We start from the raw sequence: 13,872 nt of genomic DNA, 5'->3' as shown, positions 1-13,872 counted from the left end.
ATTTGGGCAGGTGGAGGAGGCGCTGGGCTGGCCCCGGTCCCGCTCTGATTGCAGGACCCAGCTGCCCCAAATCAGCCAGGCTGGGGGGAGCAGGGAAAAAACAAACTAAAAAAGATCTTGCAGCCCTACCCGAATAAAATCAGGACTTTAATAATGGCCAGGCACGATGGGAAGGGGCTTTTTGGGGTGGGATGCTATCGGGCCTGACGGTGGCTCTGTGTTTCAGGTACTGCCACTGCTGCACGGGGTCCCCTGGGGACCTGGCCCCCCCCATGCCACCCCGATGGAGGTGCTGAGATGCAGCGAGCCGGGCGGGCTGGCACCCTGAGGAGGACACAGGCACAAAAGCAGGTAACCTCCGCTTCTCCCTTCTCCTTGTGCTCCTTCACAGCTTTCTTTTTTTTTCTTTTTTTTTTTTTTTTCTTTTTTCACTGCTTGGCACAAGCTGTAAGGTGTCACCAGCCCCCTGGGGCTCCAAGGGCGATGTGATTTAAGGTGCACGACCAGCAGTGACCCCGATTGATGCAGGGTGAGCTGCTCCTATGCCAGTCCCGTCCCATCTCTGGTGTCCGTGCGCTCCTTCCCGCACTGCTCCGTGCCTCAGTTTCCCCAGGTCGGGGCGCAGCACCAGCACCCCCCTCAGTGCTGGCCGAGGGGACAGCAGGGGACAAGCACATGGGGTATTCTGTGGGTTAATCGCTGCTGGCACCCGGCCTGTCAGGGATCCAGGGCTCTGCACAGCCTGGTTGCTGCTGGTGCTGAGCTCCGTCTGGCCCTGCGGGGTGCTGGGGGCACGGCAGGGCTGTCTGCGACCCCGGGGGGTGCAGGAGTAAAGGGATGTGGGGGTGAAAGGGTGCAGGGGTGGAGGGATGCACGAGTAGAGGGACGTAGGGATGTGGGAGTAAAGGGGTGCAGGAATAGAGGGGTGGAGAGGTGTGGGGGTGGAGGGATGGAGGACTAAAGGGATCCAGGGATGTAGGGGTGGAGGGGTGCAGGAGTAAAGGGATGTGGGAGTAAAGGGGTGGAGGGGTGTGGTGGTGGAGGGATGCAGGACTAAAGGGATCCAGGGATTTGGGGTGCAGGAGTAAAGGGATGCAGGGATGTGGGGGTGAAAGGGTGGAGAGATGGGGTGAAGGGATGCAGGGGTGGAGGGATTTGGGGATGTAGGACTGGAGGGGTGCAGGAGTAAAGGGACGCAGGAATAAATGGATGCAGGGGTGCAGGAGTAAAGGGATTTGGGGATGAAGGGGTGGAGGGATGCAGGAGTAAAAGGACATAGGGATGTGGGAGTAAAGGGGTGCAGGAATATGGGGGTGGAGAGATGGGGGTGAAGGGATTTGGGGTGGAGGGATTTGGGGATGTAGGGGTGGAGGGGTGCAGAAATAAAGGGACACAGGAATAAATGCATGCAAGGACGCAGGAGTAAAGGGGTGCAGGAGTAAAGGGACACAGGAATAAAGGGACGCAGGAATAAAGGGACGCAGGACTACAGGGCTGCCCCCTGTCAGGCTGCAGGCACGGCCCCGCATCCCCCCCCGGTCCCCGCGCCCCCCCCCGGCCGGGCCCGTCCCGGTTCGTCCCCGCGGGGCCGGGAGGTGGCAGCAGCGGCCGCGCTGCTGGAGCCGGGACCCGGCGGCTGCGGGGACCTCGTCCTGCCCGGGGACCCTGCTGCGGGGTTTTGGGGTGTCCCCCGCTGTGCGGCCGGGTTTTGGGGTCCCGCAGCCCTCCCCATGTCGCTGCAAAGCGCCCTGAGGCTCCCTGACCGACCCCGTCCCCAAAATACTCGTCTGAGCTCGGGGTGTAGATGTATTTTTGCTCCCTTTCCGCCCGTTATGGGGTGTCCCCGTGCTCCCAGTGTCCCCCCCCCGGGTAATTTTCTCCCCTGTCCTTGTTCCAGGTGCCGTGGGACAGCTTCGCCCTCCCGGCCACGTTTCGGAGGTGCCAGGATCCCAGCAGGATGGAGGCGCAGGGAGCGGACACCCGGCCGGGATGTGGGGTGGGCCTGCAGGTTTGGCAACGCGCCCCCGGTCCCCTCCCAGTACTGGGGGCACTGGGAGCACTGGGAGCACCATCCCGAGGGGTGCCCAGCACCACCAGGGTGGCTGTTTTCTCCCCAGGACACGGCCTCTCCCCGGCCACGCTCACTGTGGGTACCGGGCGGTATTTATGGGGCCGGAGGTTGGTTATAGGGAATTTCTGGCCAAATGTCCCAAAGTCCGGCAGCTCGGACACGTTGCAAAGGCCCCGGGACCTGCTGCTGGGGGGGCTCAGTGGGGCCAAACCCCTCGGCCACCTGCAGGCAAGGGGTGGCTGAGCCCCACTAGCCACGGACCCCCTGTGGCCACCAGCCCCTCGCCCCCTGCAGCAGGACACGAGTGGAAATCGCAGGGTGGGGGCACACGGGGGGGTGCAAAGGGGCACAGGGGGGTGAGAAGGGGCACGGGGGGCACCTCCTGGGGGCTGCCATCCCGTGCCTGGCTCTCACCCCGCCGGGGGGCTTTGGGGGGGGCTTTGGGATGCCGGCTTTATTTCCCCACAATATCTAACAAAGCGCCCCCCTCCCCGGGTGGTGGTGGTGGTGGGGACGTCCCCTCGGCCCTGTAGCCCCCTTATTCCTCCTCCTCCTCCTCCTCCTGCTCCGGGGCGGTGGTGGCAGCGAGGGGGAGGGTGGGGGGGGGTCCGTGCAGGGGCCGGGCCGGGGGCGGGGGGTGCGCGGAGCTCGGCGGGTCCCAACCCGGGCGCGGAGCCCGCCCCTTCCCCGCCCGCCGCCGCCGCTCCGCCATGGGGCTGCTGCGAGCCCTGCTGCTGCTGCTGGCCACCGGCACCTCCAGCGGGACCCCCCCCGGCACCGGGACCCCCCCGGACCCCGAACCCCCCCGGGTGGTGCTCGCCCTGCTGGCGCGCAACGCGCAGCACTCGCTGCCGCACTGCCTGGGCGCACTGGAGCGCTTGGATTTCCCCCCGGCGAGCATCGCGCTGTGGTGAGGGGGGGGGCGCCGGGACCCCCCCCCCCGGGGAGTTTGGGGTCTGGGGAGCAATGGGGGGGTTTGGGGGGAAATGGGGGTGTTGGGGGGAAGGGGGGGTGGTGGGTGCCAGGGGTCTCCGGGGAGGGGGAGGGTGGTGTGGGTGGGGGGGGAGTAAAGGGGGTCTGGGGTGGTTGGGGGGGCTTTAGGGGATTGGGGGGGCTCTGGGGGGTGTGGGGGTGAAGGGGGGAGAATGGGGTGCGTGGGGAATATGGGGTGAGTGGGGAGAATGGGGGCCCTGGGGGGGATAAGGGAGAGGGTAATGGGATCCTGGAGGAGTGGGAGCCCCTGGAAAGGGGGGGGGGCGCAGAGATTTGGGGAGTGGGAACCTGGGGAGTGCCCCCCCCCCCGTTTGTGGCGGGCAGCAGGGACCCTGCGGGTAACCAGAGGGGCTGGGGCTGTGCGGGGGGCTCTGCCCCAGCTGGGGTACCAGGGGCTGGGGGGGGGGGGCACAGCCTGCAGCGAGGGGCAGAGACCCCCACTGCCCCCCTCCCGGAGCTGTGGGGCTGCCGAGGGAGGGGCACCCCGGGTTTGGGGGGGGCTCTCCACATCCCCAGGGACAGACGCTGCCTCCCCCTCCCCTCTGAGCCTGTCCCCGTCCCCCCACCCCCACACACAGCCCCCCCCAAACCCCTTTTACCATGCTGGTGGGGTGGGAGAGGCGCCCCCGTCCCTTCCCTTCCCCGCTCTGTCGCAGCCGCCGCTTGCCCGAGCTTGCTGGAAACTTTCCCCCAGCTGCTTTTATGGGCGACGAGGCAGGGGCTGGCCAGGGAGGGGTTTTTTTGGGGGGGAGGCTGTGCTGGGGGGGAGCTGGGGGGCTGTCACCTTTGCTGTGCCACCCCCTGGAGCCTCCCCGGACCTGATGTCTGTGGCAGACGCTGCCGGAGCCGTGCGGGGCCAGGCCCTGCCTTCCCCCCATGTCCTCGGGGTCCCTGCGGTGCCAGGGCCTGGGGGGCAGCTCGGGGGCTCTGCAGTGGGGTGAGGGGGGCGAGGAGCATGGGGGTGGCACCGCTGCGATGTGGGGCTCAGCCCCATCCCAGTGGGTTGCCCCCGGGCATCGTTTTGGGGACGGGGTCTGTGTGTGGCGGGGGGGAAGCTTTGGGGAGGGGGTGCAGAGGGGCGCAGCGGGGTGCAGAGGGGTAGGAGCCACAGCTACGGGGCCAGGAAAGGCAAAGCCGATTTTGGGCTGCAAGAACAGGGTCTGAGGGCAAGCGAGAGCCGCGGGACAGCCCGTGCTGGCAGGGCAGAGTCAGGGAAGAAATGACCCGTTTGCCTTCCTGCTGCGAGCGCAGCTTTGGTTCCTTCAAATTACACGGTGCCTCTCCGAGCGAGCCCCGCTCCCCTCCTTCTCTGCCCCGGCCTCGTGGGGCTGGCAGTTTTTATAGCACAGGGAAGGGTTTTGTTGTTTTTTTTTCCCCGCGGGGCTGCCGTCCCCCCCTCCAGGTGCGCTACGGACCACAACTCGGACAACACCACGGCGATGCTGCGCGAGTGGCTGGTGGCGGTGGGCAGGGATTATCACTCGGTGGTGTGGAAGGAGGCGGAGGGGCCCAGGTGAGGCTGGGAGGCACGGGGCCAGGCTATGAGCGACCCCACAGCCTCTCCTTGGGGTTTGAACCCCCCTTTTCCTTCCAGCTGCCCCTTGGATGCGGGGTGCTGGCAGGCCTCTGTGCGGAGGGTTGCTCCGTTGTCCTCCCCGGCCGGGTTCAGGGCAGCTCCGAGCGGCGGCACAGCCCCGTCCCGTGCTTGTGGGGCTCCACGGCCCCGCCGGCCCCATGGGGATCCCGCTGCAGACCTGGGGCGGCTGCCAGCAGCAGCCGTGGGCTGACTCAGCCAGCCGGCACGCGGAGCCTGCACCGAGTCTGTGCGTCCCCGTTAACCCCCGCCTTCCTCCCCCCTCGCTCAGCGCCTACCCCGACGAGCTCGGCCCCAAGCACTGGAGTGACAAACGCTACGAGAACCTCATGAGGCTCAAGCAGGAGGCCCTGAGCTACGCCCGGGAGCAGCGGGCGCATTACATCCTGGTAGGGCAGGAGGAGCACGGGGGGCACCGTGCATATAGGGCACGGGAGGAGTCGTGGCCGGGCGGGCGTCCCCGCACCTCCAGCCCCTGCATTGTGCCCCACAGTACGTGGACACGGACAGCATCCTGACCAACAACCAGACCCTCAAGTTCCTCATGGCGCAGAACAAATCGGTGGTGGCCCCCATGCTGGACTCGCAGACCTTCTACTCCAACTTCTGGTGCGGGATAACGCCCCAGGTACGCCCCCGACACCCCCGGGGGGCCGCCCCGCTGCGTGCCCCGCGCCCCGCCGCCCTCAGCGCACTGTGCCGCAGGGCTACTACCGCCGGACGGCCGACTACTTCCCCACCAAGAACCGGCAGCGCCGGGGCTGCTTCGCCGTGCCCATGGTGTACGCCACCTTCCTGATCGACCTGCGGAAGGAGGAGGCGGCGCGGCTGGCCTTCTACCCGCCTCACCCCAACTACACCTGGGCCTTCGACGATATCATCGTCTTCGCCTACTCCTGCCAGGAGGCGGGTGAGGGATTGGGGAGGGTGAGAGAGAGGGGGTGCGGGGGCCGGGTTCTGTGGTGTTCACCCCCCTCTGCTGTGGTCCTGCAGGCACTGAGGTCCACGTGTGCAACCAGCAGCGTTTTGGCTACATCAACGTCCCGGTGAAGGCCCACCAGACGCTGGAGGACGAGCGCGTCAACTTCGTGCATCTCACGCTGGAGGCCATGGGTGAGCGCTGGGGGGGTCCCAGTGGCGCAGGGTGAGGGGTCCTGGTGCTGTTCCCATGTGGGGCCGTCAGCCCTGGGTCCCTGCCAGAGGGGTCCGGGCTCCATCGAAGGGATTTCCCACCTCTTGGCAGTGGATGGCCCCCCCATGCAGCGCTCCAGGCACATTTCGGTCCCCCCCAAGCCTCTCACCAAAATGGGTTTTGACGAGGTAAGTGCCCAGCAGCCCCCCCCGTGCCTCCCCTCCATCCCTCCTTCACCACGTGCTGCTCCCCACCACCACGGCGTTCAGCCAAGCCCCTGTCCCCACGGTGATGTCCCCCCCCACACCCCGTGGGGCTCTCCTCTTCCTCCCCAGATCTTCCTCATCAACCTGGTGCGGCGGCCGGACCGGCGGCAGCGGATGCTGGCGTCCCTGCGAGAGCTGGAGATCGCCGCGCGCGTGGTGGACGCCGTGGACGGGAGGTGACCGTGCGGGGCTACCTCTGTCACCCTGGGGAGGGGGCTGCGTTTTGGGGACACACACACCTCGGTAATGCGACCCCGTGCCTTGCAGCACCCTCAACAGCAGCGACATCAAGGTGCTGGGTGTGGACATGCTCCCGGAGTACTACGACCCCTTCTCCGGCCGCACGCTGACCAAGGGTGAAGTCGGCTGCTTCCTCAGCCATTACAGCATCTGGAAGGAGGTACGGGACCGGGGGGGGGACACCAGCACCAGGCAGGGACCCTATGTGCAGCACCGGCTCTCCGGAGCCACGGGGAGAGGGTTTTTCCTGCAGGGTGAGCGGGCCCAGTACGGCCCAGTATGGCCCAGTGTGGTGCTGGGGCGTGTTCACAGCGCTGTGCCCTCCCTGCAGATCGTGTCCCGGGGCTTGGAGCGCTCGGTGGTGTTCGAGGACGACGTGCGCTTCGAGGTCTCCTTCCCGGCACGGCTGCGGCGCCTGATGGAGGAGCTGGAGGGGGCGCAGCAGGACTGGGACCTCATGTAGGTGCCGGGAGGGGGGGGGACGACAAGGGGGGGACACACGGGGCTGGCTCTGACCGCTCGCCCCGCAGCTACCTGGGGAGGAAGCAGGTGAACGCGGAGGACGAGGCGCCCGTGGAGGGTGTGCGGAACCTGGTGGTGGCCGGGTACTCGTACTGGACGCTGGCCTACGCCATCTCCCACCGCGGGGCGCAGAAGCTGCTGGCCGCCGAGCCCCTCTCCAAAATGCTGCCGGTGGACGAGTTCCTGCCCATCATGTACGACAAGCACCCCAAGTAAGGAGCAGGGGGGGATTTTGGGGGGGCTGTGGGGCCGTGCAGCTGTGGGAACATGTGTTTCTTCTCCGTCGTCACCGTCCCCCCTCCCCGTCCTCCCCCTGGCGTTGCTCATGCTGGAGGAAAACATCTGCAGCATGAGCTCATTCCCCCCCCAGCCGCCGCCTGGCTGCCGGCCGCTGGAAAATGGCCCTCGGCCAGCGTGGGGGGGTGGCGGGGACGGGGCTGGGGCACGGTGCTGGTCCCGCACAGGGGTCTCGGTCCCGTTGGGGGAACCTCCCTGCCCCGCATCCCAGGCTGGGGGCAGTGGTGGGGTGGGGGGAGGCAGCTGGGGGTCAGGGGGAGCACCGGGGGTGTCCCTGGGGAGACGGGGTGTGGGAAAAGCAGAGAGCAGGACATCAAAGTGGAGAGATGTGAGGGTGAAAGGTGGACAGTGCTCTGGATGTGGACGGGGAGCTGCGAGGAGCCCCCCAGCACCCAGAGCTCTCTGAGCACGCGGTGTCCGTGCCCATCCCCGCTACCCGCTGTCCCTCCCCACGCGGTGGCTTCTCCAGCATGGCTTTTCCAGCCCTGCTCTGTGTGCGAGCCTCTCTCCTCCTGCTCTCCCCAGCGAGGACTACAAGCGGCACTTCGCCCCGCGGGACCTGCTGGTGTTCTCGGCTCACCCCCTCCTGGTTTATCCCACCCACTACGCCGGGGACAGCAACTGGCTGAGCGACACCGAGACCTCCACCATCTGGGACGACGACTCCAAGCAGACGGGCTGGACGGGCTCACGGAAAACCCTGAGGGACCCGCGGGGCGGCGGGGGCTACCTGCGCTCCTCTGCCCGTGATGAGCTCTGAGGTTGCTGGATGAGCCTCCCCGGGGGCAGCCAGACCCCCTGCCAGCCCGGTGTGAAAGCATCAGGATGCTCACGGTTGCTCCTGCCTGGACCTGCAGGGATGCTCGCTGCCTTTCCCCTGAGGGACCAGGCGTCGGGACTCCGTGGGGAGCATCGCTGGTGCCCCAAGGTGGGATTTATCCCCAGGGCTCTCGGAGAGCCGGTGCCCAGCTGGGCAGAGGGGCTGCTGGACCACTCTGCTGGGGATGTATTTTCCTGGTTTGCCAGTGCTGTCCCGAATGGTGCAAACTTCTGTTTTTTTTTGGACATCTCATGTGGATTCGCAGGTGTGGGAGGAAGGCAGAAAGCCTCCTGCCACCCACCGGGCCTGTCCCTCACCTGTGCTGCGTCTGGGCTGAAGCCCAGGGAGGATTAAACCAGACTGTTTGGAGCTGACGTGCCCGGCTGCTGGCTGTGCTGGGCAGCACTGCCCCGCATCGCATCCCAGAGCCTGCCCTGGCTGTGCTTTGGGGTGATTGCTTTGGAAACGGGAAAAAGGGAAATGAGGAACAGTGGGGTGAGAGATAGGGAATGGAGCTGTGTGCTCCTGGGGCAGGACCAGGCCTGGGGTGAAGGCTGGACCCAACAGAGGACCCAGTTTGTACCAATGTGGTGTGCTGATCAGGGTGCTTCTGTGGGGCAGGGGCATGGGGAAAAGCCCCTTCTAGCAAACCAGAGCTGCAGGGGAGAGCCCCATCCCTCCTTGGCAGCCCTCGGTGGGTACCGGTCAGTGATGCTGGTGGCCCTGTGCATCGCTGTCCCCCTGGGGCTGGCGGTGGGAGGCAGCCAGGAGGACCCATTCCTGCAGAGCTCTGCTCTCCCCAGGTACCGCCAATGAAAATGACTTCCCTCGTTTGCGCTGATGCTCTCAGTGGAGGTTTTGACCTTTGGACTGAAGACCTGACACTAGCTTGAGCACCGGGATGTGCAGCTGAGTCCTGCTGGGCTCTGGCATTTGTCAAGTTTGTGGCCAGATTTGGAGGAGGGTGTTTGCTTTTCAAGAGCCTGAGCTTGTTTGGTGTGAAACCTCAGCTCCCTGGAGCGGGTAAATGCTCTGCAGGGCAATGTTTGGTTGAAAACTGAGGTGGAGGAGCAAGTTTCTTGAAAATGCTTCAACTAACTGTAGTCTGGGTGAGTGGGGGGAGACATGAGCTCCCTGTCAGCCCCCCAGCCTGATGGAGGTGGTGGGGAGGTGGCAAGCGAGCCCCACAGCAGGATGTCTGAAGCCACCAAAATAATGATCCAGGAAAGTGTGATTCAGGGCAGGGTGAACAGCTACACCAGGGGCCTCCTGCAGCTCCAGGAGGTCACAGAGGGCCTGAAGATCCCAGTGGATCCCCTGGAGAACAGGGAGCAGTACATGGCCACGTGCAGTCTGCAGTCACAGGGTCCCAGACAGTACGTGCACGGGTGCTGTGGCAGGATGGAGAGCTGATGGGAGGCTGGGGACGCCTTTGCCACATTGCCTGTCCCTTGGCTGCAGGTAACCTCGCTGCAGACCTTGCAGCTTGAGGAGCTCTTGGCTGGGAGCTGCAGATGGAGAGGGTGAAGGTCTTTTGCCAGCTGGAGCAGATGAAGGAAGCAGCAGCAGTGCTGTGGTACACGTGGCACAGCAAGGGTCCTGGGACATGTTCCAGTGCCCGCTGGGATGCAGGCAAGGAGCCACCGTGCTCTCAGGGCTTGTAGGGCAGGCAGGACGTGCCAAGGAGAGCCCAGGGCCTTTGGGATGCTGGAGTGGTGGTGGTGGGGAGAAGCCATTCTCTGGGCTGCCCGCTTTGGCAAGGGACCTGTAACGGGGCTGGCCAGGAGGAGCCAGAGTTCCTCCAGCTTTCAAAAACTCCAGTGTTTTGGCACAAAAACCCTAACTCAGAAACTATGACGGTCCCTCAACCTCCCCACTGCTTGCTCCAGCTCAGTGGGAGCAGACCTCATGAGCTGGTGAGCTAGGAAATTCCAGGCAGCTCTGGCTTTCCATGACACACGGTGCTGGGACACGCTGCCGCAGTGCATCCGCGCATCCACGAAGCAGGGAACATGCAGGTGAGGATGGGAAGGTGATGTTTGGAAAGTGCTGTGTGAGGCTAAAGCCACCAGCAGGGACCTCAGGGAGGGACCCAGGAGGCAGCAGCCCCTGCCCAGCCACCCTGCAGTCATGACGGGGCAGAAGGTGGCGATATCTTGGTGCTGTCAGAAGAGCTGGCTGGCAAAACAACTAAAAAGGGTCTCCTGCCTTCCTCCTGTTCATGTCCCTGCTCGGATCCCTCCTGTATGTTGTCCCGATTGTCCCTGCCCTGTGCTCCAATTTGGCCCTGAAGCTCTCCGGGTGCACCCAATTTCCCCCAGAACCTCCCTAAGGGCTTCCAACAAGAAACCCTTAGAGCTGCAGCCACCTTCATGGGCTACCTCTTGCAGCACTGGGACTGCCATTGTGGGGACAGACTCCGATGGCACCTGAGTACTAGGGTTCCTGGCAGATATGGAGCTGCCAGCACTGGTCCCAAACAGGCAGCTGAAGGGTGAGGGGACGGTGCTGGGCCATGAGGAGCGGCCCCCATACCTTCCCTGGGTGTGTGGGGCCCAGCTCCAAGAAACATGAGGCTGGCCGAGGTTTGTGCTGGGCTGCGCCAGGACACCGGGCTCCTGCCAAGCCTGGCGGGGCCATGAGAGCTGCTTGTTTCCATGTCCGCCGCCCTGCCAAAATGCCGTCTGCCTTGGGGAGGCAGGGGGAAGAGGGCAAAGGAGAAAAGAGGGAGAGAAAAAGGGGAGAGAGGGGAGCAGGGACTTGTCAGCAGCAGAGGGGGGAATGGGAGCTGGGGATGACGAGCCCTGCACTGAGGAGGGGACAGCACCTGTCCCGCCAGGACCCCCTCCCACTGCACAGCACTAACGCAGGGCTAGACCCCATCATGTCCCTGTGGGGTAAAAGGACAAAATCCCCCACGTTATGCTGCAAGCACCCGGCCACGGGTGGATGCTGAGCCCCTCTCCACAGGGACGTGCCCTGAGGCCAGCCGCCCCCTCACAGGGCACCTCCCCGGCGCCATCTTGTTGGGGGGAGGGGAGGGGGCAGCCATCTTGCTCCCGGGCACCGCAGCCATCGTGGTTGTGGGCGGGGGGCGGCATCGTGGGGTCGGGCTGGGCTCCTCCGTGCTGCCTCCTCCACAGCCCTGGGGGTACGGGGGGACCCTTCCCTGTCCCTTCTCCCTTCCTCCCAGCTTTGGCCGTGGCTGCGGTGCCCCCCAGGATGCTGGCTGGGGGGGATGCTCAGGAGGGGCTGTGGGGCAGAGGAGGGCTGCAGGGAGCTGCGTGCTGCTGCAGGGGGACGCAGAGATGGCTGCCGAGGAGCTGTTTGTGACAGCAGTGCCTGAGGAGCAGCTGGAGGCCAGCAAGGAGAGGGCTCTGCAGAGGATCTTCGGGTCCAGCCGCTGCCTGCGCAGCATTGAGCGCCCCAGGGAAGCGGGGCTCTTTGGTGCAGTTGTGCAGGGCAGGATGCGGGAGCAGTAAGTGCTGGGGCTGCTCTGCCTCCGAACATGGTCACAGCTGGGGTACCCGGTACCCGTTACCTGCTCTAACTGCCTTCAGCAGCACCCTGCGTGGGCAGGAGCATGCGGGGTACACAGTCCTCAATATCCCCCCAGCCGCCCTCCAGCCCTGTGTGTGTCTCGGCTCTGCCTTTGGAGCCCAGCTCCCTTCGGGTCCTGATGGGATCCACAAGCTCCCACGTTTGGCAGCGAGAGCCTGGGCCTGGCTCATGGCTCTTTTCCTCCCCACAGCTGGCAGAAAGGGCTGGAGTTCTCCTCCTGCGGCCAGTGGGAGGAAGCCATCATCTGCTACACGAAAGCCATCGGCCTGGATCCGCAGCGGGTAGTGGGTCCCAGGGGGCTGGGGACATGCCAGGGAAGGGGAGGCAGCGTTGTGAAGGCTGGCTGTAACACCAGCAACACCAGCATCTGGTTTCAGGACGTGAAACTGTGGCATTAGCCTCTTGCCAGGCTGATCCTGGGGAGCTTGAGTATTGCTGGGTGGTGGGCAGCAAGGGCTGAGGGTGTCTGTGGTGCAGGCAGAGCTGTACGAGCAGCGGGCAGAGGCTTTCCTCCAGCTTTGTGACTTCCAGTCAGCCGCTCTGAACCTCAGGAAGGTGCTCGCCTTGGGACCTGCACGGGAGCAGCACTGCCTGGCTCGCTTAGCCCTTGTCCTTGACCTACAGGTGAGCTACCACTCCGTCCTCCCTGCCTGCAGCCCTGCCCTGTGGCCACGCTGACAGGCTTTCCCTGCAGGGACGATGTCTGCTGGACCAGGAGCTCTACAGCGAGGCCCTGGAGGCCTTTACGCGAGCAGCTGAGCTGCAGCCCCACCGCAGGGTGTTTCGCAGGAGGAGGTGAAGCAGCACGAGGCTGTTCAGCCGCGCTGGTCCTGCTGTGGGCTCCCTGCCAACTATGCCCCTCTCCTCTTGCAGCATCTTGTGCCTTGCTGCCCTCAACAAGTTCCCTGAGTGCCTCCGGATGCTCAACAGAGACCTGGCGGAGGATGCGAGGAACCCTGACTTGTACGTGCTGCGTGCCTCCTTCTATGAGCACTTGGGGCAGGTACGGCTGCTCTGGTCCCCGAGGGATCCTGGCTGCTCCTCCTGGAGGTGGGGGATGCAGATGGAAGCTCCAGGTCCTGAGGGATCCCGGCCTCCCGGGCAGCTGTCCCTGTGCCACCAGGACATCCAGTGGGTCCTGGAGCTGGACCCGCAGCACGGAGCTGCCCATGCGCTGCGGCAGAGGCTGCGGAGGCGAGGCCTGGAGGCCAAGGCCGAGGCAGTGTCGAAGGCTCTGTGCGGGGACCTGCGGGGGGCCCTGCTCAGGATCAGCTTTGCCATCGAGACCAACCCCTTGGCTGCCGAATTCTTCACCCTCAGGTGGCGGACGTGTTACTGCGGCCAGTTGGCCCCGCTGGTGTCCGAGTCTTCATTTCTCTGTCCCTGTGTCGCAGGGGGGCCCTCCTCCGACGGCTGAAGGACTTCGGTGCAGCCTTAAAGGACTTGGCCAAGGCGAGGCAGCTGTGTGCCGACGAGGGCCCGGAGGCTCAGGAGGCTCGGCGGCAGCTGGCGCTCACCTACAACGACCGTGCCGTGCTCTGCTACGCCCGGGGCCGGCTCGATGAGGCTGTGATGCTCCTTGGCGAGGCTCTGCGAGATGAGAGGACAGAGGAGGGGCTCTATGTCAACAGAGGAGGCAAGTGGGGGTCAAAGCAGGGTCACCAGGGCAAGAATGGGGGCTCGGGGATAGGGCTGGGGTGTCAAAGAGCAGCAGCTTGTACCTACACAGTGGATGCAGGGAAAGGCCCTGCTCTGGGGTCCTGTGTTAGGGACTGGTGGCTGAAGCTGGTAGTAGGGCTTCTGGGTTCTCTATTGATTCTGATCCCAGTTCCCAGACAAGATCTCTGTGCCCCCCAGAGATGCCTTTCCTGTTTCAGCAGTGAGGAGAGGACCAGGAGTGAGGATTTACCACTGGCTGTGCTGCTCCCTCCCCACCAGATCTATTCAGGGGCAGGGCTGGGATCTGCTGCCCTCTCCCATACCGGGCTGCATCTCCTGGTGGCCGCAGAGCTTTTGCCGAACGATGCTGAAACCTGGGGTGGGCTGAACACGAGGCATGCGTTTCCCACCAGCACGGAGAGCTCCAGGCAAAGGCCCAGGGCAGCAGCCAGCCCCCAGCTGCTCCGGGTCGCTGAGACGCCGGCACGGCTTCGTTGCAGACTGCTTCCTTCGCCTGGGGGAGCTGGCCCACGCACTGGCGGATTACCAGCAGGCGCTGGAGCTGAGCCCAGGGAACCTCGGTGTGCAGCGACGTGTTGCGGCGGCGCTGCACGAGCTGGGTCGTCGGGACGTGGCGGCGAGGTGAGCAGGAGGTTGGTGCAGCTTCCTGAGGGCCTGCGGAGAGCCCTGTGTGTGCTCCTGTCCCCTCGCAGGTGG

General features: G+C 65.2%; 2 protein-coding genes across 2 annotated transcripts; both read left to right on the top strand.

Moving 5' to 3' along the window:
* The first annotated feature begins 2,811 nt into the window (after window positions 1–2,811).
* On the top strand, window positions 2,812–9,002 carry CERCAM (cerebral endothelial cell adhesion molecule). The gene is made up of 12 exons (XM_082775917.1): window positions 2,812–2,981; window positions 4,467–4,577; window positions 4,930–5,047; window positions 5,152–5,286; window positions 5,364–5,568; window positions 5,652–5,771; window positions 5,902–5,978; window positions 6,126–6,232; window positions 6,324–6,456; window positions 6,628–6,755; window positions 6,827–7,030; window positions 7,641–9,002. Exons 2-12 carry the CDS (start codon window positions 4,504–4,506, stop codon window positions 7,873–7,875), a joined length of 1,536 nt encoding a protein of 511 aa, XP_082632043.1. The 5' UTR covers window positions 2,812–2,981; window positions 4,467–4,503; the 3' UTR covers window positions 7,876–9,002.
* Window positions 9,003–11,243: 2,241 nt separating this feature from the next.
* On the top strand, window positions 11,244–13,801 carry TTC16 (tetratricopeptide repeat domain 16; the record flags this gene model as incomplete). Its single annotated transcript, XM_082775904.1, has 8 exons — window positions 11,244–11,413; window positions 11,687–11,777; window positions 11,974–12,120; window positions 12,191–12,291; window positions 12,370–12,499; window positions 12,602–12,816; window positions 12,891–13,132; window positions 13,656–13,801. The coding sequence occupies 8 exons, from the start codon at window positions 11,244–11,246 to the stop codon at window positions 13,799–13,801; spliced, it is 1,242 nt and encodes a 413-aa protein (XP_082632030.1).
* Window positions 13,802–13,872: the final 71 nt, after the last annotated feature.

Source organism: Aythya marila (assembly GCF_965140915.1).
Source record: "Aythya marila genome assembly, chromosome: 19".
In the NCBI taxonomy this organism is placed as follows: Eukaryota; Metazoa; Chordata; class Aves; order Anseriformes; family Anatidae; genus Aythya; species Aythya marila.
This window is presented reverse-complemented; position numbering and strand designations above follow the sequence as displayed.

Bases quoted from the DNA above. Each gene is read 5' to 3' on its own strand.
- CERCAM (XM_082775917.1), top strand. From the start codon at position 4,504: ATGCTGCGCGAGTGGCTGGTGGCGGTGGGCAGGGATTATCACTCGGTG. The intron at 6,233-6,323 runs GTGACCGTGCGG...CGTGCCTTGCAG, and splicing joins GTGGACGCCGTGGACGGGAG to CACCCTCAACAGCAGCGACA. The intron at 6,756-6,826 runs GTAGGTGCCGGG...CTCGCCCCGCAG, and splicing joins CAGCAGGACTGGGACCTCAT to CTACCTGGGGAGGAAGCAGG.